The 22,147-nt window shown below is 34.5% G+C and overlaps 1 protein-coding gene across 1 annotated transcript; it reads right to left on the bottom strand.

Moving 5' to 3' along the window:
- Positions 1-3,358: 3,358 nt before the first annotated feature.
- LOC110805621 (DEAD-box ATP-dependent RNA helicase 10) lies at positions 3,359-15,985 on the bottom strand. The gene is made up of 13 exons (XM_022011241.2): positions 15,692-15,985; positions 15,427-15,556; positions 14,785-14,854; positions 14,432-14,494; positions 10,390-10,464; positions 8,615-8,734; positions 7,038-7,079; positions 6,874-6,948; positions 4,871-5,014; positions 4,559-4,696; positions 4,301-4,412; positions 4,136-4,224; positions 3,359-3,636 (listed from the first exon to the last, which is right to left on the bottom strand). The coding sequence occupies exons 1-13, from the start codon at positions 15,828-15,830 to the stop codon at positions 3,508-3,510; spliced, it is 1,326 nt and encodes a 441-aa protein (XP_021866933.1). The 5' UTR covers positions 15,831-15,985; the 3' UTR covers positions 3,359-3,507.
- Between the last annotated feature and the right edge of the window lie 6,162 nt (positions 15,986-22,147).

Here is a 22,147-nt window from a genome sequence, read left to right as displayed (position 1 = left end):
TTTGGATTGAATATGTTGTGATATGTGAATATGGGTTTATAAGTTGGTTAAGATACTCATGAGTCCATTCTTTGCTACACACCTTGATTTATTTCTTCTAACTTCTGGAATTGATAGTTTGGTCATTGTTGGTAAGCGAAAATGAAGCCTGCTATTTCGAGTTTGATTTTCAGCAAATTGTCTTTTTACAATATACAGTTTGAAGCTGTTGACCGCACATTCCTATGTCTAGGAATTCAAACTCCTTGAATTCGGTGAATTGCTACTTGGTTAGAATGATTTTACATCCAGTTGATTATCGTGTACATGGTGGTGATTTCGACACTCAACTTTTTGAAGACATAATGTATCTCTATATTTATAATCTCATTGTACTTGATGCTTCGTATGCAGTGTACATATATATAAACTTTCCTTCACTACTGTAATATGTTTGGGCCGTTCGCACAGATTTAGAAAATTATTCATGTTTAGTTTAATTCCCCTACATTACCTGCTGCTATTTGTAATAAACGGGCCGAGTTCCTTTTGTGGCCTTTGACTTTCCATTTAACGTGTTATTTTAGCAGGTACAACAGATAAAGCAACTCATGGTTACTGCAGGCTCTGCAGCAAGCTGAGTAGTTAGAAATTGTTAGGGCATCAAGCTAGCCAATGAGTAAGTCGCTAATGCATTTGCCAGTCCCGTGTTTTTAAAAGAGGGTGTGGCATAAGTTTACTCTTTGCAGACAGCCTTAAGGTAACTCTCTTCAGTCATGGCACTCTCTCCCTCACTTAGTCAGGATGTTTTTCGGTTCTCCTATCCTAATTAATTAATTAATATATATCGTCATTTTGTGTTAAAAAAAAACTCCGTCTCTCATTGCCAATCCCAACCTGATAAAAGGAAGGTTGTGGTAGGATCGACACCAAGTGCGAACATCCCATGAACATAATCCTGGATCATATATATAGATTCTCTTTTTGCCAAGTTTCAAATCATGCTTTAGTTTAAGTTTGACATGAACTAGGAGGCAAAACACTTTACTTATAGTATTAGGGTACTTGTATATCTAAAGGACAATATGGTATTTTCATTATTTAGGTCTTATATAATTACCGATATATAGTTATATACTCTCATACTCCTACACTCCTACTGCATGTTATCAAGAGCTTTAGGGCTTCACGTGTACAATTATAAATTGTTTCCCCGTACATCCTCTAGGGTTCATCTTAAATACTCCATAAGGTGATACTCCCTCCGTCCCGGAATACTCGACCCGGTTTGACCGGCACAGAGTTTAAGGGGCTTGAATTGACTTATTTAATTTAATAGGTAGTAGTTGATAGTGGGGTATTATTTTAATGTAGTTAGTGGGAGGTGGGTTAAGAGGTGGGGTTGGGGGAGAGTAGGGGTTGAATTTTTAATTATTTTTTGTATGGAGTAGGGGGTAGGTGGGTTAATAGGGGTGGATTAAGAAATAATATAATATTGTTAGAATATTTCCATTTTTAGAAACATGTCAAGTATTAAGGGACGGCCCGATAAGGAAAACAGGTCAAGTATTCCGGGACGGAGGGAGTAAGGATTAAGGAAACCCAAACCCGTATCCGTATCCGTATCCGTATAGGAAACTAACCCACAAAATAAAACAGAAATTTAGCCTTCTCTGGGACTCTAGCAACCTAGGCAAACAGAAAGTGCGTGATTTATTCATTACCCAAAACTTAAACCCTAATTAACAAAATTTCTCTGGAGGCAACAATTTATTTTAGTAATATCCATGGATTCTTGTTGTTTTGAAAACCAAACAATTTCATCAAACACTGATCTTTTTGGATTTCCTTATTCTTTATCTGTAGCATGTGAAGCTTTCACTGAATCAGCAACCAAGCTTTCATGATTTTCAATTCGTCCAAAACTGAATCAAAAATAAAACAAAATTCGATCAAAATCAAGGTTTCTTCGATGTCTTCTGATGATTTGGAGGAGGTTGAGAGAGACCCAACAGGGAGATATGTAAGGTACAAAGAAATCTTGGGTGAAGGAGCCTATAAAATTGTTTACAAGGGCTTTGATGAAGACAAATGGGATTGAAATTGCATGGAACAAAGTCAAGTTATCGGAAGAAATTCTGAAATCAGAGAAACAGCTCAACAGATTGTATTCTGGAGCCAATCTTTTGAAGTCTTTGAAACACGAAAACATAATCAGATGTTACCATTGGTGGGTACTGGGTAGATAACAAGAACAAGACCATTAACATGATTACCGAGTTCTTCACATCTGGGGATTTGAGACAATACAGGAAGAAACACAATGGTATTGGATTCGATAATAACAGGAAGGCAATCAAGAATTGGGCTAGACAAATCCTAAAAGGTTTAATGGTAATTCAGGTAACTCAGCAAAGTGACTGATCCTCAAGTTAAGGAGTTTATTGATAAGTGTTTGGCTCCGGTTTCAGAGAGACTATCAGCAATTGATCTGTTGCAGGAACCGTTTCTGGCGTCCACCACAACTGGTTTAAGCATACCCAGATGCAGTCCATCTTTGACGGAGTTGTTGTGTTCGTGCAAGTGTCTGCCTACTACATCGTCTGATCAAAATTTACAAACCCAAGAACTACTACTTACTACTACTTCTGAGATTCTGACATCAGGAAAACAAGATCCTGCATTATCAATAGTAACAAAATGTAAACAAAATCAACAACATGAAAATGTAAATAAAGAGCTTGTCAGAAAGGCACGGTTTAGTTTCCTGTGGAAGAAGCTATTTGTACATTGTGGGAACAAGTACTAGTTCTCGATCATTTTTAACCTTTTTGTATTCAATGTCCCATCATTCGACAATTTGCTTTACTTTCCTTTTCTCTTTTTTGATTTGTTCCATAAATATTAATCAACTCAGAAGTCAGAGCTTGTTCAAGTAGAATTTCACAGTACGTAGGAACTTTTAATTAATAGTTGCAAACTAGTATTTGACTGCAGAAGGTGGGATATTAGTAATAACTATTCGATTGCTAAAACTTATACTATTTAAAGGTTTATGTCGGGACCCACGAATATATCATCCAACTCACATAACAAATAAAATATTATTTATTTTATTATGTATACTATCTTATTATGACAAGTAAACTTGATAAAGCAACAATATACTAAAATTTTTATTTAAACATGGTGTACAATACATATTGTATATCGGTGTAAAAATTAACTTAATTTTTTGCTTTTTTTGTAACAACGTTTGCTTCTTGCACAAACGTTTGCTTTTTTTGTAACAACGTTTGCTTCTTGTAATAGGCTAATAGCCTCCAAACCTCTGATAACACCAAAAAAGCTAATTAACAAACAAGAGAATGCAACTCCATGAACAAAGTGCAAAAACAGAAATTTTCTAGTAAAACAAGATTATCGTACAAAAACAAGTGAAAATTACATCCTAGAAGAAGGTTTCTAACAAAATTGTTGCGTATCCTATTTCAATACTTTGAATTTGTCTATGCAAGTAAAAAAGCATCATCTCCGAGACTTTTTGAATGTTTTGCCACCTCTGTTGCCCTTGCTCGTGTTTTGCCACTTCTCAACTTCATCTCCATCATCATCTCCCCTGCCTTTTCTTTTATTCTTACCACCCTCCTTTATTTTCTGTGAGGCAAGAAATGGCCATATTAAAACACCAACCAACCTCCAACAGTCAACAACCAAGTATATCAAAAACCATGCTAGATGATGTTGATATATTTCTAAAGGATTGGAAGACATGAAGCACCAAGATATATCAAACATCTTTTCACTACGGAAAGTAAAGCACCAAATTCGTATATAAAAAATTTACAGGAGGATTATTACCCAATTCCACTAGCAAGTTCATAGCAGATCAAACACCACATGACATTAATAATTTAAGATATTAGTGATTTCAATAAATACTTTCAACCTATCAACTTTTTATAAATTTCTACTTATTGATAATTTAAGATATTAGTGATTGATGTTATTTATTGGCAAGCGTTCTAGAAAAATAGAGAAAGTACATTTTAGCTTGACAAAAATACAAGGCAAACAAAACTTAAATCGTACAGGGAACATAAAACTATAACTGGATAATCATAAGAACACAGAAGCATCAAGTAAACAAATATACCATATGTGATATTCTTTTCGCCTCAGTAACACGTTGCCGTAGGAGCATAACTTCTTCTTCCTCAGCAGGATGCACTGGTAACTTTTTGCCTGTATCTCGATAATAAATGAAGGCCTCAAAGGAAAACAAATTAAAGCATATCACAAACATTGAAGTGCTGCTCACCTATCAAATTCTCTATCTGCAGAAAATACTCAAGCTCATACTGATTTACTAATGAGATGGCAACCCCTGACCTTCCAGCACGTGCCGTTCTCCCTACCCGATGAATGTAATCCTGAAGCAAAGACATCGTTAAATAGACACAAGTACATAACCATGGTCGCAACACATGACTAAAGCTCTACATCGGAAGCACTAAGCGACAGACAAGTACTTTAGTAACTTGTTAATCATTAATCTACAAGGACAATAAAAGCTGACCTTGGAATTAGAGGGAATATCATAATTTATCACCATATCCACTGCAGGAATATCAAGCCCTCTACTTGCTAGATCGGTGCAAATGAGAATACTGCAATCACCAGCTTTGAACTTGTTTAGTCCCCCAAGTCGGTTTGCCTACCACACAGGGAAGGTTATTTTAGGACTAAGGACGTATAAAATAAGATTCCACTTGGCGGTCTACCAATCCATATTAGGTTTGATACAGAAAGATTTTTAAAACGAGCGTAAGAAAAATGTATGGTAATATAACTAAAAGAGAAGGCAAAAGCAAAAGATAAAAAAAAGAACCTGAGTCATGTGGCCATTGATTGCAACCGCCCTAAAACCAAGGTTACGAAGCATGAGTGCTAACAGGCCTGAAGCATCACATGTACGAGTGAAAACCATAGTGCTACCAGACATCTCCGTCAAAATATATACAAGATAGCATTCCTGAGAAGAAGAAAAAAATGTTTGCCAAAGAGTAAGAGATAATAAAAATCTCCAATAACATATACGCCAGATAGCATTCCAAATAATCAGGCAACATTTCTATGAGAAAAGTGGTAGAATTAAAGCAGTCAAGCACAAATGTAACCTCTAGTCTTCAAAGCAGCAAAAGGGTTATAAGTTGCACTAGGTCAAAGTGTCAGATCAAAATAAACAATTGTCCAAAAGAATAACACGCCCTATTATACAATGAAATATAGATGACTAACCAGAAGTAAATTACATAGCATGCATCAACATGATACATTCCATAATCCATGATATTTGCAAGTTTAGTATCATTAGCCAAAAAAGAATCTGAAGCTGAATCACTTTACAAAGAAACCAGTATGTCTCAGCCAAGTCAAGAAATAGGGATTAAAAAATTAAGAACTTTCAACACAGACATCAAAAAAAAGTAGGGACCTACAACGTTTCATTATTTTTGTCTTCCAGTCAACAACGCTAAATTTAGAGTTTTAGACCATTAACTAGAAAAAGCGCTTATGCCTCCAAGAGTCCAAGACTTTCTTTTTCCTATTTTCATTTTGATAATACTTTACCCTGCAAATGTTTGTGATAGCAACAATGACATGAAAGCTGGGCAAGTGCCCTTTCACCTGAATCCTCGTTGGTTTTCCTATAGCTTTTACTCCCTACATATTTCCATAGATATGGTCATTAGTAAGGTTACCAAATACACTGTTTATGTTGCATTTTGATGATGAAACTACTATAAAAAATAAAACAAAATCTTTCATCGTGCTATATTGCAGTAGGGAATCCATTATTCAAATTCAAGATCCACACAAAATAACCTTCTTCAGATAAAAGAAGAAAATATACAGTTGCAATTTTGCAGAGAGTCTTAGCCAAGGATGAGTTCAATCCCAAACAAAAATCACTGGCTTGAACTCGACTAAAACAATTAAGCTACCAAGTTACTGAGAAAGATCCCAGGAAAAAATGGGGTCTAACTGTGTGAGAGGTTCAAAATAAGTGCAATGTTGCTTCAACTCGAAAATATTTGGGATGTCAATAATTTCAACATCCAGACTCAATATACTAATCAGTAATCACAAGGCTCAAAAGCAAGATGGACAAAAATACGACTCACTCTATAAGTATATTTTGATGACCTAAAGAGCAAGATGAACAAGAACAGTACTCTAACATAACAGCCAGCTCCTTTATTATTATGTATATATGTCTATATCAGGATCAAATATGCCATCAAAAAAATTCTAGCGAACACTCGAAATAAAACCAACAATCCCCAGCTTCATCTATGATTCCAAAATAAAAATGATTCATGATTTTAATAAAATGAACTGTGATCTTGATGGGTTGAGCTGGAGTAAGTGGACAAGTGGAGTACTTAGGCCTAAGTTGAGGGCGCCCACGTAGTAGTCACACCTTTGAAATCTAATAACTGTTGTAGAGGAAATTCCCTCTCTGATTCATTTTAGTCATACATTTTCTCCAAAAAAATAATACAATAAAACATCTCATGATGAAGTAATCGTGCTTGTACCTTTAATTCATTTCATGTAATAAAAAATAAACTACCGTAATTCCTTACATTGACTGAATAAACTAATTCAAACATTTCAAAGCTTTTAAGGCAATTATATCTTGATTTTATTCTTTCACCTAAAAATATACATCAATGTACCAGACATGAGACACCAGACCTTACATGAAATAAACGTTCTAATCATTAATTGTCAGCCGCAACCAGGGTAAATCAGTATAGGAAACTACATTCATAACAAAGGGTCCAAACAAAACATTATGAGAGGGAAGTACGTTAGAAGAGGGACCTTGTTTTTAGCAGGTACAAAAAGATATTGCTGCTTCAAAGTGTCGACAGTAGAATATTTTGAATCTGACTCAACCTGGAATAGAAAAAACATATTGATAGGGAAACAAGAAGATTTATAAGTTTCTAGATATAAATTGTTGGCACAATGCGTATGAACCTAACCTTCACGGGGTCCCTTAAACATGCCCTTTGAAGCTTTTTGACCTGCAACAAGAAAGGACCTTCTAATCATAAATATCCCTCATCTCATCACCTTAAAAATATCAAAACTTAACAACTAATACAATAATTTTTGTTTTTGAAATAACAGCTGTAGTAAGCCACAAAAAAGGAGAGGGGGAAAAAGGTGAAAGACTTGTCAAATTTATGGAGACACTCATGATGAACAATGGTACTTTCTCCATAAGAGCATCAATAAGGAGAGACTCTTATTTTGATGGCTCATAATCTCTCTCCTATGCCACCTAAGGTCCAACACCAAATAAGAGTATCCTCCCAAAAAGTGTGGAAATGCACTAAGTCACTAACTCTTAACACTAGCTCTTATTCTCTCTTACTCTCTTTTTTATTTTATTTTCATGCAAAAAAATGATGCACTATGTCACGGTTGGCATTGCACACCATCGCATGGAGCAGCATGCAAGCATGGCAAGGCATCAAGGTGCACCACCAAGGGTGGCGGCAAGGTCGTTGGGCACCACCGGGCAACGTGGTGTTCCATCGGAAGTTGGGTCGTGTGGGTCGTTGAGGTATCGGGGTGCATCATGAGGCATGGACATGGGCGCTGGCACTAGGCGCTAGGCAGCAACATGGGCCATAGGAGTGTGCCTAGGCGCTGGCAGCAATTGCAGCACCCACCCCCTATAAAGGTTTATTTTGAATAAGCCATAAATTGCTATTGAACACCCACGTGACGGTAACGTAATAATGGGCCGTTTTGGGACCAAACGATATCTAAATGGGCTGAAACTTGGGGGTCCCACGTATTTTGGCCCAATGAAGATGATGGTTGGGCCACATTTTGGGTTTGAGGCACAGAAGTCCCGGTTTTGCAGCAGGTCAATCCGGTTGTGCATCGGAAGGTCATAGATTGCTCCGGATGGGTCTTGAGCATTCTAGCATGGTTGTTTCTTGAAGGATCTAGCTAGGGTAAGTCTAGAACCTTGTTGTACATACTTCTAGATACCTCCTTGTACTTAGAGGGTTCCCTTATAGATGGGAACAATCTAGAGAATTGTGGCTCTTCCTTGTAAAGAGTAGTGTAGAACATTCGAGAGAGTAGAATGTTCCAGGCCTTAGGGACTCGGGTGCCTATAAATAGGCTACCCCATTCATTTGTACAACCAACCAACACAATCGTAAACACTCTCAAGCAATATAAAAACCTTTCCAAACACTCTTGCTTACAATTTCCTTGCTTAGCCAATTTCGTAGCACACTTAGCATAGCTAAAACATCGGGTAGCCTTGACTAGTGATCCGACGGGACTGTGACGCTAGTGGGATGCGTGCTTGGAAATAGTCAACATGTGACAACTAGCTCTTATGTGTAAGAGCTAACTCTTATTTCAGAACTTTCTCTAACAAACTCTAATTAAGAGTCACCCATTTCTCACCTAAGAGCTAGCTCTTAATATTTCTCTCTCTTTAAGAATCACCTAAGAGTCTCCCCTTAATCATGCTCTAACATCTTCATAAAAGGGTGAAAAAAGAACAAAATCAATTATATCACATTTTTACCTTATTTGTCATAGTGGCAGAAAACAGATAAGTCCTCCTATTAACCGGAATAACTTTTAAAATATCATCAAGTGCCTTTTCAAAGTCCTGATTCAACAATCTATCAGCCTCATCCAACACCTGCAGATAATAGGAACCAATCACTAAATACTAATATGAATGCGGCAAAATCAAAACAAAATAAACAAAAAATAAAATCCACACATACAGTACTAGCACCTAACACATCTTTGTGAACTACATAGACACTAAACAAGAGGCAACTATTCCTTTGGCACAGATCAACAAGATTCTCAAGCACACTGGTGCAGCTTAAAGAATAAGGTGCAAGATATCCAACTTTTAAAATTCTCTTTATGTTTCCAAGAACAATTAAGAAAAATAAACATCGGACACGAAATACTTCAATTGACGCGAGAAACGAAAAATACCTTTAATTTATGTGTTTTATCATCAAAATTATATTGAGACTAGGCATGAATGTAGCAATATTCACTATTCAACGATGAAAAAATATTCATTTGAACTGGGTTTGGGCATCAGAAGTTTAGGCAACAATGTAAGACAAGATTCAAACAAGAAACATGGAGAACAAGACGGGGAAAAAGAACTATTCGTTGTTATTCCCCCTCTCTCGACCTTATGCACCATGACATTATTGTAAATTGTAAAGCATCACTAAGTCGTGGTTATTTTAATGCTAAGCTAAGTGAATGAGAACATGTGCACCATCGTAACAACTTATGCTTAGTTAGCTAACTAGGAGAAAGGTTGTTTCAAATGCAAGATCTTTTCCTTACACATCATCATACGGCGACCAGCAGCATTATTATGAAAAAATGAACGGGAAAGGAGTAACCCTTTATATGACAGCAAATATGATCTGTCACGTCAAATATAAACCAAACAGTCGACAAAAGAAACTCTTAATTATTTATATAAATGAAACTGAGACGAAAGGATGGAATTATGGAACTACATAATCTGTACACTTGGAGATGGTTTTGCAAGTTAAACAGCTTGGCTCTATGTCTTTTTCCAAGTCCGTGCTCGGTTTCAAGTCTACTCCGTACCAAATGCCCCAAGTTCCCAGCCTACTCACAACAACCTTTTAAAGATTTTAAGAGAAAATATGACCATTATTCTGTCTCAAAGACAAATTGAATAAGTTAGGATTATAGATGATGAGACTAAAGCCCTATTCCCTTTAGCTTATATTTAAGGCACTGAAATTATGTTTACAGATTAAAACCAATTCTATTGCGTGGTTAAAACTGATTTCTACCGAATACAACCAATTTCTACTAAATATATCCCCGTTCTTTATTTGTTGCAACCCTTCTAATTTTGGGAAGTTTCACAAGTATTGCAACAATTCTTTTTTGGGATGTATTCAAAAGAATAAGTTACAAGTTTACCCTTAGTCCTTAACCAGTTAACCACCTCACTTGTTTACCCTTAGTCCTTAACCAGATTACCCTTAGTCCTTAACCAGTTAACCACCCCACTTTATTTCACACAGTTTTTTAAGCCCATGGGGTCTTCTGATCCAAAACTCTTTAGATGTACCAACCCATCCACTTGGAAATGTTGTGATAATTAAAGAATTGAGATATTCAAGTTGAAGAGAACAGGCCTAAGGGATAAAACACATGACAAAATCCAAGTCATTCAGCTAGGCAAGACTTACAAAAACACAAGGATAAAGGAGACTACTGAATGCATTCCAAAGAAAAAAAATTACTAGCACGACCTGTTTTACCAGTGAAACATACCAGATATTTCAAGGTACGAAGTGAAAAACCTTTGGTATTAGTCAAATGATCCATAAGGCGTCCAGGCGTTCCCACCTATAAAAAAAAAAAACAAATGACAAAGAAAACAGATAATTAAAGCAAGAACTAATTTTGTGAAACTATAAATCGTCCGGATAAGATAATAAACGAAATTAATGGAACAAGATCATTTAAAGGATCGTCTTAATTTGTTATTGAACCAAGTATTGTAGCCCACATATGCCTTCGTCATCTTCTATCAATGTACTAGCCTAGAAGCTTTGACTAATCTCTAATAGAGAAATTGCTAGTCATCTTATGGCCCATTTATCATGCAGATCTTCTTTCTTTTTTTTGGGGGGGGTCAAAATTATGGCAGCTTACTTGGGAGTTCAATGATGTACTCGAGATAAAAATATAAAAACACTGAGCCCATCTATATATCTTACTATCACTCAACACATAAAAGGCAGATCCCCTATCCTAAGTCTAAACAAAACACTAAGCTTTGGTCCAAGCTTGATTAACTTGTATAAACCAACAACGGCATCAGGCTAAGAAGCCCAAAGAAACTTTAGGGGGCGTTTGGTTTAGCCATTTTTGGAATCAGATATGTGTTTAGAATCAACCAAACTCTTACTTGATGTTTGGTTCAATATTTTTAAAAATTTGATACCTTGGGGGGAGGTGGGTATGAGCCAAACCCATGAACTTGGAATCAATTTTATTTAAAAAAAGGAAAATTTGTCAGAAATGACCTTTTATAATCCAGAAATTGTGACAAATGACCTTTTTAAAAAAAAGTTGTGAGAAAGGGCCTACTTCAAGTTTTTTGTTGTGAATAAGGATCAAAATACGTTTTTTGTTCTGAAATTGAAACGATTTTCTAAGATCAACTCATGGGAACGGAATTGCAAAAACAGGCCTCGAAGTATGTGTTTTTGGGCATTTTTGTTAATTTTCGAATTAAAATTAATAAATTCAGAAAGTTTTTCAATTAATTGGTCGATCTAAACTACTTGGAATTGATTGAAATTTTGACACAATGTTTCTGGGTTGCATGAATTTTGTTGGTTTAAATTGCAGAGAACACATTTGAGAAATAAGGGAGGAAGAAAATGGCCGAAAAACACAGAGGCTCGAGGAGAGAAAAACTACGTTTTTTTTAAAAAAAAAGACGAGTGTGTTAGTTGGAAGAAATAAGGGGGGAAATTTGGAGGGAATTTGTTTTTAAAAAAAAATTGTTAAAAATGAGTCGTGCGCCGGCCACGTACCAGTCAATGCCGGAAAATTGGCGTTGACCACCGGAAAATGGGTTTTGGTCCTTATTCACAACAAAAAACTTGAATTAGGCCCTTTTCTCACAACTTTTTTTTTAAAAGGTCCTTTGTCACAATTATTGGATTATAAAAAGTCCTTTCTGACAAATTTTCCTTAAAAAAAATAAAAATTAAAGATAAAAACCAAAAAATGTTCAATGCTCATTCGCCCTTTCTTCTTCCTCCCCTGTCAACAAACTTAATCTAACAAAATAAAATGAAACTGGAATGATGAAGATCATCTCCTCATCAACCATGGCATTACCATGGCTAGAAAAGAAAAAAGAACAATATAAAATATAACAATCATCCCTTCATTTTGTACAATAAAAATCATCAATTTTTTACTGTAAGGTATGATGTTGGCCGCTAAAAATTTCAGATCCAAAATTCTTAATGGACAAACTCAATAATTAAGATTAATTTGAGTTTCGATGTTCATAAGAAGAAGCGTAATTTTTTCTTTTGAAGAAAGACAACGTTCTGTTGGAGGAGCAGCATTATTGTCCCCATGGAGGAAGGGAGGAGGAGAAGGAGAGAAGGGGCTGAAGAAGCAAAACTGAAAAAAATAAAAAACAGAAAATTGATTTTCAATTAGTTTGGTTAACCAAACACCTGGATTTGTAGGTATCACTCATTCTAAACCCACGTGCCTGATATCTAACCCCATACTTGATTCCAAAGTTGAACCAAGTGCCCCCTTACAAGGCTTCTGTCATTCGATACCTGCTGCTATATCATGATTATCATCTCAAATGCATTATAAGAGCAGGGTGAATAACTGAATTATTTCAGAAATGGGAAAAATATTTCAAGGTTAACAAAGTTCAAATAAAAGTCATGCGTGCATTTAAAAACCAGGAGTAAATACCAAATTCGACAAAGATGAAAGCAAAAACAGCATCTGATTCATAGCAGATATTACTCCTGTTTTTTTTAGTTTACACGATTTGACTTTTACGCTTCACAAAACACAACGACAACCATTAATATCTTTAAGTATCTATAAGCGAGCATTATAGAATTTGATTTTTTATAAAATGTATATCGAGGCGAATCTTTAAAATTCCAACCTGACTGTTTCTCTTTACGTACTTGGTTTTAAAAGGCGTGAGGTGTACGAAGGCAAATTAGTCCCTGTAGAAGGCGCGCATCTTTTGTATGCAAGGCACGCAATTTACTTTATTCTTTTGTGGTAATTATTTTCCACAAAAGAATCAAAATAGTATACTTATTGTCATAATTCATTAAGGGGTAAAAAGTAATACAATAAAACAAAAAGCCTTTTTGAGAGAGAGAGAGAATAACAAAAAAAAAAAAAAAGAAAGAAAGAAGCAGCACCGGGACTAAGGAAGGTTCGTGTAACTTTTTAGCCTTTCACTCTGTATTTAAATTCTCAGAAGAAGTGCATCACATCTTAGATAAAAGGTGTTACTTTAAAATCAAAGAGGGGTTTACATGACTCGTCGTTGTCCGAAAGAGACAAGAAAAAAGGGAGAAAATTTAGGGTTTTCTCTCTGCTCATTTCATTATGTGTCGAGAAAAGCGTGGAGATTAAGTGTGGAGATTACCAGGAGCTCTGACGCATCTATTTTTGTGATACACATATGTTAAGACTCAACTAGTTATTTTATTGCAAGAGGGAAAGAGTACAGGAAATGTCAAGACTTTAATTAAGCACACTATGTTCATCAACGACCTCTATTTAAATTATATGCTTAGTTTTAAAAAGCGCGCCTAGGCTCAAGGCACAGGTTCTAGAGCCTAGCCATGACAGGCTCAGGCACCCTCCAAAAGGCGCGCGCCTTTGCACCTTTTCCCAGGCTCAAGGCACAGCGGCTTGTGATATAAGGCTCCAATTGTTGACAGGTAATATTTATTTTTAAAAAAAGGCCAACACAACGTGATTTTAATGGCTCCCTAATGGTTAGAATTTACTATATTGAAAATAGAAGAGAGAAAACCCAAGTTTTCCATTTTTTTCCTCGTCTCTTTCAGCGAGTACACTCGTCCTTTCTATTTTAAAGTAATGTTTTTTATGTAAGGTGTGATGCACTTCTTTTAAGAATCTAAATGCATTGCGACCTTCCTTAGTCCCCTTTTTATTTGATTTTTTCCCTCAAAAAGGCTTTTAATTTTACCGTAGCTACTATTTTACCCTTTTGTGACAACAAGTAATACATTTTGATTTTTAAAAAAAAATGTGCATCTTGTGTGTACAAAAGGCACATACCTTCTCCTTGCGCGTAGGCTCCGGGGACTTTTGCGCCTTACGCCTTTTAAAACTAAGATTCTATGGCTCTAGCTAACTACTTATGATAAAATTAGCAGTCTTTTCGAACTTTAAACGCAATGGCAGGTTTGTCACAAATGTGTACCAAACATTTAATCAGGAAAACCCGACAAAATACATTAAATAACATCGACCTATTTACAATAACGAATCTAACTTAGGAGTCATGACAATATCAAACTTTTAGATGCTCCAAGACACTTATATGTAATATTCCACACTTATAGTATGGTATACATTCAAATTAGGTGGACGTACAAAATATGCATGAGTTTCTAGAATCAGTTAATTTACTAGTTACAACATACGTCATTAGTATGGTATCTAAGGCAAGTTTCAAAATTTAGTCATTTATTTATTCAAAATCCTGGAACAATGTATACCATGTACTCATACTACAAAAAAAATACATAAGTGAATGACCACATACTACAATATGAGGCCGTCTTCCAAGAGCAAGTTGCTGCTGGTTCATGTCCACTCCACCAACAAGCTACAAAAAAGATATGATGATGTCAACATTGGTGAAACCATATAGCCATCGAACTTGCTTTCGAACCATGTGACTCGCAACAAAGAAGGCAATTACTTCCATTCTTTCATTTGGTATCGAAATTAGTCTAAGTAACAACTAAATTCCTCGAATAATATTTATGATAGAGTTGCTCTATAAATAATATCGCAAGATTTAATACATGGCCAAACAAAAAGCTCCACAAAGTAGAGGACTATTTCAAGTCAAAGAGCACAAATGAAAGGTAATCAACTCATTAAAAAGCTTACCACTGCAGTTCTTAATCCAATGCTAGCTCCTAGAGCTTCAAATTGTTCAGAAATTTGGATTGCAAGCTCCCTAATTGCACAAAAAAAGAGGATAAGATCAGAGAGACATCATAAGTTAGCCCAATGGAAGTGCATTACGTTGTAAACCAATGAGGACTAAATTCCCATTGGAAGAGTAACTCAAACAGAAAAGAAAAGGGATACCATTAAAAATCTAACCTTCATAGGTCAACAAATAATGAAATATAAAGTAACAACCACTGCCGCAGTGATCATTCAAGGCTCGATAGAAGGTGGATATATGCTGGATCAAGCATGTGTAGCCTTATTGTGGCAATTGTAAGTAATTCAAATTAAAACATTCAGTAGAAAGGTGTATAGATTGTATAGTATCAAATGCAAACTTGCTAACATACTCTGTATACAGGTTCGAGAAGATTCCAATTCAGAATTTCTAAATTCACCCAAAACAAAACACAATATTGCAGAAACAACAGAGTGGAACAACAGGCATGAAAACAAACAGCAAAAGGTAATGCGAAATTCGACAATTCCAAAATCAGGCATTAAATATAAGGGTCTCCGTAGATCAACAATGTCAATTAAAACCCATTAACCACCAATAACACAACAAAAGCTCACCGAGTTGGCGAAAGCACGCAACCGAAGAAAGGCTGAGGTGATTTTTCATCCAATAAAGCCTGAATTATGGGTAATGCAAAAGCCCCAGTTTTACCAGACCCAGTCTGTGCAAGCCCAATTATATCCTTTCCTGCATTCATCAATTCACTCAAAAATCAAACAAGGACAATTAACCTCATAAATTCAAAGACAAACAAACACCCAATTCAAACAATTAATCAGATAATATAGTCAACAAACAACAATTAATCATGAAGAGGCATACCTTCAAGAGCATGAGGAATGGAATCGGCTTGAATTTTAGTAGGAGCAGTCCATCCTAATCTATCACAAGCTTCAATTAAGGACTCGCATATATTAAGCTCTTTGAATGATTTCACCTCTTCTATGTGTTGTTCCTCCATCTTTTATCCTTTGAAGAAATTGCAATGGATGAATTATTATTGCGAACAGAGACACGCAGAGAAGGAGTAGCAAAGGGTAGAACTCAAAGGAAGTCGATAACACCAGAAACCATGAACTGAGGTTTTAGGGTTTTTGCGAGACCTTCAAACAAACAAGGACGATTATAGTGTTTTTTTATTTTATCTTTTTTTTTAATTCACAAATTAATTTTCTTTTTTTATTTAAAGGGGAGTTTTTTCAAGAGATTTCGGAGCGTCACGTAGGACTTCCATGTCATCAATTATAATTAATTAATTTCAGATTTACTATAAAAAGTAGATAAAAAAGTTCACTAAAACTGAAAAACGATTAGAATTCTTATAACAAAAGATATATTTTATCTGTTTTGTGGAGGAAAAGGATTAATCACAAAAAATATGTTTTATCTTTTTTTTTTGTGTGATAATCTCTAAAATCTCATACCACTATATAATGTAAATGTATAGTATAAATGTATAATGTAGTGTAGTGGTGCATGATCGCCTCCCACGTAGCATATATTTTTTTTGGGAAAATAAAATAAAATGACATATTATAATGAACAAAGAACATATTATGTCATTGTGTTTTGATATTTATTTTTTCTACTCTTCTTATTGTTAATTATTTTAGTTTATGTGAGTTTAATAAAAAAAATTCTTATTGGAATTTTTTTCAAGGATATGCAAATTATAGTTGGAGGGATGATTATGATGAAAGGTTCGTAAATATATAATTCGTAAGGTAAACTTTTAATTATTGATTATTAGATGTAATTAATTACTTTAACTAATTTTCTTTTTACCAATTTCCATATCTAATGTTATATTTTTTGAATTTAAATTTGAATATATACGAAGTAGTTTGTTATTTAGATCTTTATTGGTTGATATATTAATGGTAAGTGTTTAAATGTTTATTTTGCATTGAACAATTTTTTTATTGACATTTTTTTTTCTTATACGGTTTTTTGGTTGATGATATATATATATAAACCAATGAGCCTTCTTCACTGTTTACAATTTGCTTAGATTGTATATGGTTTATTAATCGTTACTTTTTATTTAGTTCATTCTTGATTTATTAGTTGTATATTCTGTTAATTATATTATTTGTTTATTTTTTTAGTTTTTTTTTTTTTTTAGTTTTAGATATTTTAGTTTGGTGTGCATTTGTCCGGGCCGAAATAATCTGCTCAAAAACCCGCTAATTTTTCGGGTCGGGTTGGGCTGGGCCAGCGGGTCGTGCCTATGATGGGCAGCTCTAAAAGAGATATAAAGATAGAATCATGTTGTATTATTTAATTAGATGTCTAACTTAAGTAATCTATATCCTGTTACGTGTAGTATTTATTGTTGTTGAATATATAAAAAAGAAACAATTATTATCCCGTATTATTTGAATTTGATATTTTATAAATACAAATTAACCTTGTAATTGGGCTTCAAATTAGCCAATAAAAAAATTGGACAACAATAATAAAACAGAAAAAGGCAAATAAATTAACCCGTGCATCGCACGGGCTTAAAACTAGTTTGTAATATTCCAAAATTATTTTGTAAATTCTGGAAAAATATTTTCTCATAATATCTTAAACCCTAATTAAGTTTATTAATTAGTTTACCCATCCCTAATCTTGCCAGCCGTTCGCCGGTGCCACCACCTGAGTCGTCATCACCGGAGCCGGCGCGCAACCGGAGCTGCCATCACCGGAGCCAGCGCACTTCCCCTTTTCGTCTCTCCGGCACCGATTACCACCTATTATACCCCTCGGCACAGTATCTCCTCACCGAGTAACACCGGTGACGACACCGGAAAAAAAAAATTGTCTCATCTCCCCAGTTCATCCTCTCCACCAGCTTCACCATGTCGTAGAACATCCTATTGGAATTGGTTAGATTGCCGGAGCAAATAAAAGTTGGCTAAAAACTAGATCTAAAAAACGTAACTTAACTTTTAATAATAATTTATATACGATGGAAAAATCGATTTGGAGTTGATTCATATTTGCAGGTCATCCATGGTTTCAAGAAAAGAGGACAGAGCAAGAAGATGAACAACAGACACGCAGGCGGAAAATGGCGTCGATATATACAGATAATCTTAGGTGATCACCCAAATACGTTATAGATGTAACCAGATACGATTTTGCTATGAGAGACATAAACCATAGTGATATAAACAAACCATAGTGGTCGTGAACAAAAACAGGCAAATTTAAAATATCTTCTGTACCGAAGTTGTCATTTGATCTCATCCTATTTACGCGGTTTATAAAGTATTTAACATATCCTAATAAGAACCTATATTATAATAAGAAGACTAGTTTTTTACATTACATTTCATAACTGCTAATATCCAAACCATTGTCTGGTAAGAATAAGTCCTCTTGCACCTAATTTGGTAACAACGCAATTTATTTATGAACTACAGTGATCGAGAACACGCAAATCTAAAATACCCTTGGTTTCATGTACCGAAGATGTCATTTGATCTTATCCTATTTACACGGCTTATAAAATATTTAACCAATACTAATAGTAACCTATATTATAATAATAAGAATGGTCGTTTACATTACATTTCATATTTGCTAATACCCAAACCGTCGTCTATGAGAACAACATATTCAAAGGACTTTCAAGTCTATGTTGATATTCTATTGTTTGATGTTCTATACTCAAGTAGGCATAGAGTTCAAATCACTAAAACTATGAGATTCTTCTATTAGATAGTGAAGAAACATAGAGTTCAGGTCACTGAAACTATGAGATTTTTCTATTAGATAGTGAAGAAACCTACAACTTGTAGTCAAACTGTTATCATGAAGATTAATAAGTTTGTGACCACGCATAATATTAACAAAACCAATGCCTGGTAATAATCACAACTCTTCAAGCAACTAATTTGGTAACAACGCAATTTATTCGTGACACGCAAATCTAAAATACCCTAGGTTTCATGTACCGAAGATGTCATCTGATATTATCCTATATTACGCGCCTTGTAAAATATTGTTTTCTATCTAAATAATAAACTGATAATATTACTGAATAATAATTCTTCTTTTTCAAATATAACTTCTTACTCTGATTACTAATATCCCCTCCCAAACAAATATAATATTTTTAAACTTTTTCACAAGGAATATAATTACAAAAAATTGCGTTGGTTCACTTTACTCCATAAAAAAGAGACTTAATGGCCAAATCAGTTGCTACCGGAGTTGTGACTCTTACCTAACAGCCGCTTCTAAGAGCCGTTTGTACGGTTTATTTTGAGGAGCCCAATTACCCAAAATTGCGTTGGTTCATAATTGCGTTGTTAACAAATTAGTGGCTAATGGACTTGTGGTTCTTCCCAATCGGTAGTCTGGATATTCGCAACATGTCAGATTTCATGTACACAATTACTTTTGTTAATATTATGCGTGTTCCTATAAACAAGACCCTTTAGATTTATAATAAATTACCATGCGACGGTTTGGGTATTAGCAAATATGATATGTAATGTAAACGACCATTTTTATTATTATAATATAGGTTACTATTAGGATTGGTTGAATATTTTAAAAGCCGCGTAAATAGGATAAGTTCAGATGAGATATTCGGTACATGAAACCAAGGGTATTTTAGATTTGCGTGTTCTCGATCACTGTAGTTCATAAATAAATCGCGATGTTACCAAATTAGGTGCTAGAGGACTTGTAATTCTTACCAGACAATGGTTTGGATATTAGAAAATATGAAATGTAATGTAAACAACTAGTCTTCCTATTATAATATAGTTGCTATTACACAAAATTATGTTGGTTCATAATCGCGTTGTTAACAAATTAGTGGATGAATGATTTGTGGTTTTTCCCAATCGGTGGTTTGGATATTAGCAACATATCAGATTTCATGCACACACTTGGTTTTGTTAATATTATGCGTGTTCCTATAAATAAGAGGCTTAATGGGCAAATCAGTTGCTAATGGAGTTGTGAATCTTACCGAACAATGGCTTCGTTATTCGAATCATGTGAAATGTAATGTGAACGACAAGTTTTTGTTATTAGAAATGGTTAAATAGTATAAGACGAATAAATAGATAGGATAAGAACACCTGACATCTCCAATGAACGATAAACAAACTATTTTATCTCTTGTATATACATTTACTTTCAGAAATCCAATTACCCAAGATAAAATAGTTTGACTAGCTGATTCTATTAGCTGGTTATGTAAAAGTGTTTGGTAGCGGATTGTATTAACAATTTTGACTAGCTGTTGGTATTAGCTTGTTTGACTAGATGATTGTATTAGCTGGTTATGTAAAAGTGTTTGGTTAATATATAATAGTTGTTTTATTGTATAAAATTACCAATAAGGACTTTAACTTATTTCATTATAGAGAATTGGTAATTGCTAAATATATGGATATGTATGGTTAGATTTTTATCAGAATAAAATGTACTAACATGAAAATAATTAGGAAAAATTAACATTAATAATCTCAACTATGTGTGGTCTTCTCATTTTAATCCCAACTATTGATTATTCCAGAATAATCCTAACTATCATAGCAATATTCTTATAACAGTCCAGTCTTACCGGTTACCTTTAAAACCGGTAATTTACATTTATGAAAAAGATTTTTTAAAGGATTATTCTTTTCTTTCTTCACTTATTGCCATGGCTTAGCCTGTAATTCTGTAAATACCATCTACCTGTCAAAAGAAAAAATCTACCAAGATCCAGCTTGAAATTCGGCAAGCAACTAGCCATCAACCACAATAGCAATAATCAATAACATTAATAAAATGTAATAATTGTATGTTCTTAATTTCCCCTTTAGATGTTTCGATTGAATCCAATTGCCTCTGCTTCAAATTGGTTGACTTTTATTGAAAACCAAACAAAACTGCTGGCCTGCTGCTGGTTAAACTCCTACAAATTAACTCACAGTCTTGGAAGAAGAAGAAGAAGGAAAGCAATCCTACTGACGCTTTTTGGCCCCATAACAGGAATGGAACAGGGATAATTGATGAACCTCAAGGCAAGACCAGAAACCAAAAATGGGTGGTTTCTTACTGCCGAAAAGCATAACGAGTTCTTCATTACTACGGAGTACCATGAACTAATTAATTTTGTTAATAACGTTAGTGATTTGATAATGGTGAAACTCTAGTTTTGGAGTGAGTTTGGATAAATTGTATTTTTTATTTTGGAATTTCTGATTTTCCAATTGTAAAATGATTGAGTTGGTGGAGAATTGGAGCTTTGCAAAGAATTTTGGGTGAGTGAGGTAGGATCTAGATAATTTATGATGGGTAGTTTTGACACTGGTTTATATATAATTGGTGACGTTGATGGTAACCTGACGTGAAGAAAGCGCTTGAAGGAAGAAGAAGGGAGAAGGAAGGAGAAACAGTACATTCATGGAAGGGGATCAGATACTAAAAATAAACAAAAATAAATAAGGACGCGAAGAAATGGGGGCCCACATTTAATGAAATGACCGTATGTTGTAAGTCATTAATTATGGAAGACTGTTAAAAGAATGCCACCTATATAATTGGGATTATTTTGGAATAATCTGTAGTTGGGATTAAAATTGGAAGACTACTCATAGTTCGGATTATTATTGTTAATTTTTCCAAATAATTAAACAACATTTATATAAAATTGAAAATTTGTTAATCCCACTAACTTTTACGAAAATAAAACAGTAAATGTTTAATTTGCGAAATAGGAATAACTAAGAGAAAAAAAGAGTTTACATTACACTCTTCTAAGAAACTCAATTTCTTTTCATTATTATATAGTAATCATGCTGATTTTAAAAACTGACAACAAAAAGCTGAAACTACTTTTTGTGGTTTTCATATTTTGATTTTTAATTTTATAAAAAACAAAAAATTAAAAACAAAAAATTGATATCAAATGGTGGACTTGGAGATTAGAAACAAGGACATAAATTGATAATCCTATTGTATTTGTTTAGACCACAAGCAGTAAAAAGTTTTAGGAGCACATGCAGCATGCAATCTTATTTGTATGCTAATTGGTGGACCCTCTTATATTTTCTTCTTACATGACATACACACGTAAAGGGAAAATAAGGGAAGGTATACGGTGCACCGGGGTGTACTTTATGTGTTGTAATTTTAATTTAGTTTTTGTGAATGGAGATGCGAACGCTCAATAACCACCGTAGAGGGCATGTAAGTCCGCCCATGGGTGGCTCCCTAACATCAAAGGGTCAACCAATAAATTACACCAAGGTAGTGCTATTTTAAATTACACTATGAACA

Source organism: Spinacia oleracea, chromosome 3, assembly GCF_020520425.1.
Source record: "Spinacia oleracea cultivar Varoflay chromosome 3, BTI_SOV_V1, whole genome shotgun sequence".
Taxonomy (NCBI): Eukaryota; Viridiplantae; Streptophyta; class Magnoliopsida; order Caryophyllales; family Amaranthaceae; genus Spinacia; species Spinacia oleracea.
This window is presented reverse-complemented; position numbering and strand designations above follow the sequence as displayed.

Coding starts and splice junctions, on each gene's coding strand:
- LOC110805621 (XM_022011241.2), bottom strand. CDS start 15,830: ATGGAGGAACAACACATAGAAGAGGTGAAATCATTCAAAGAGCTTAAT. Junction 15,557..15,691: donor CATTCCTCATGCTCTTGAAG/GTATGCCTCTTC, acceptor TGATGAATGCAG/GAAAGGATATAATTGGGCTT. Junction 14,855..15,426: donor TGCGTGCTTTCGCCAACTCG/GTGAGCTTTTGT, acceptor TTGTGCAATTAG/GGAGCTTGCAATCCAAATTT.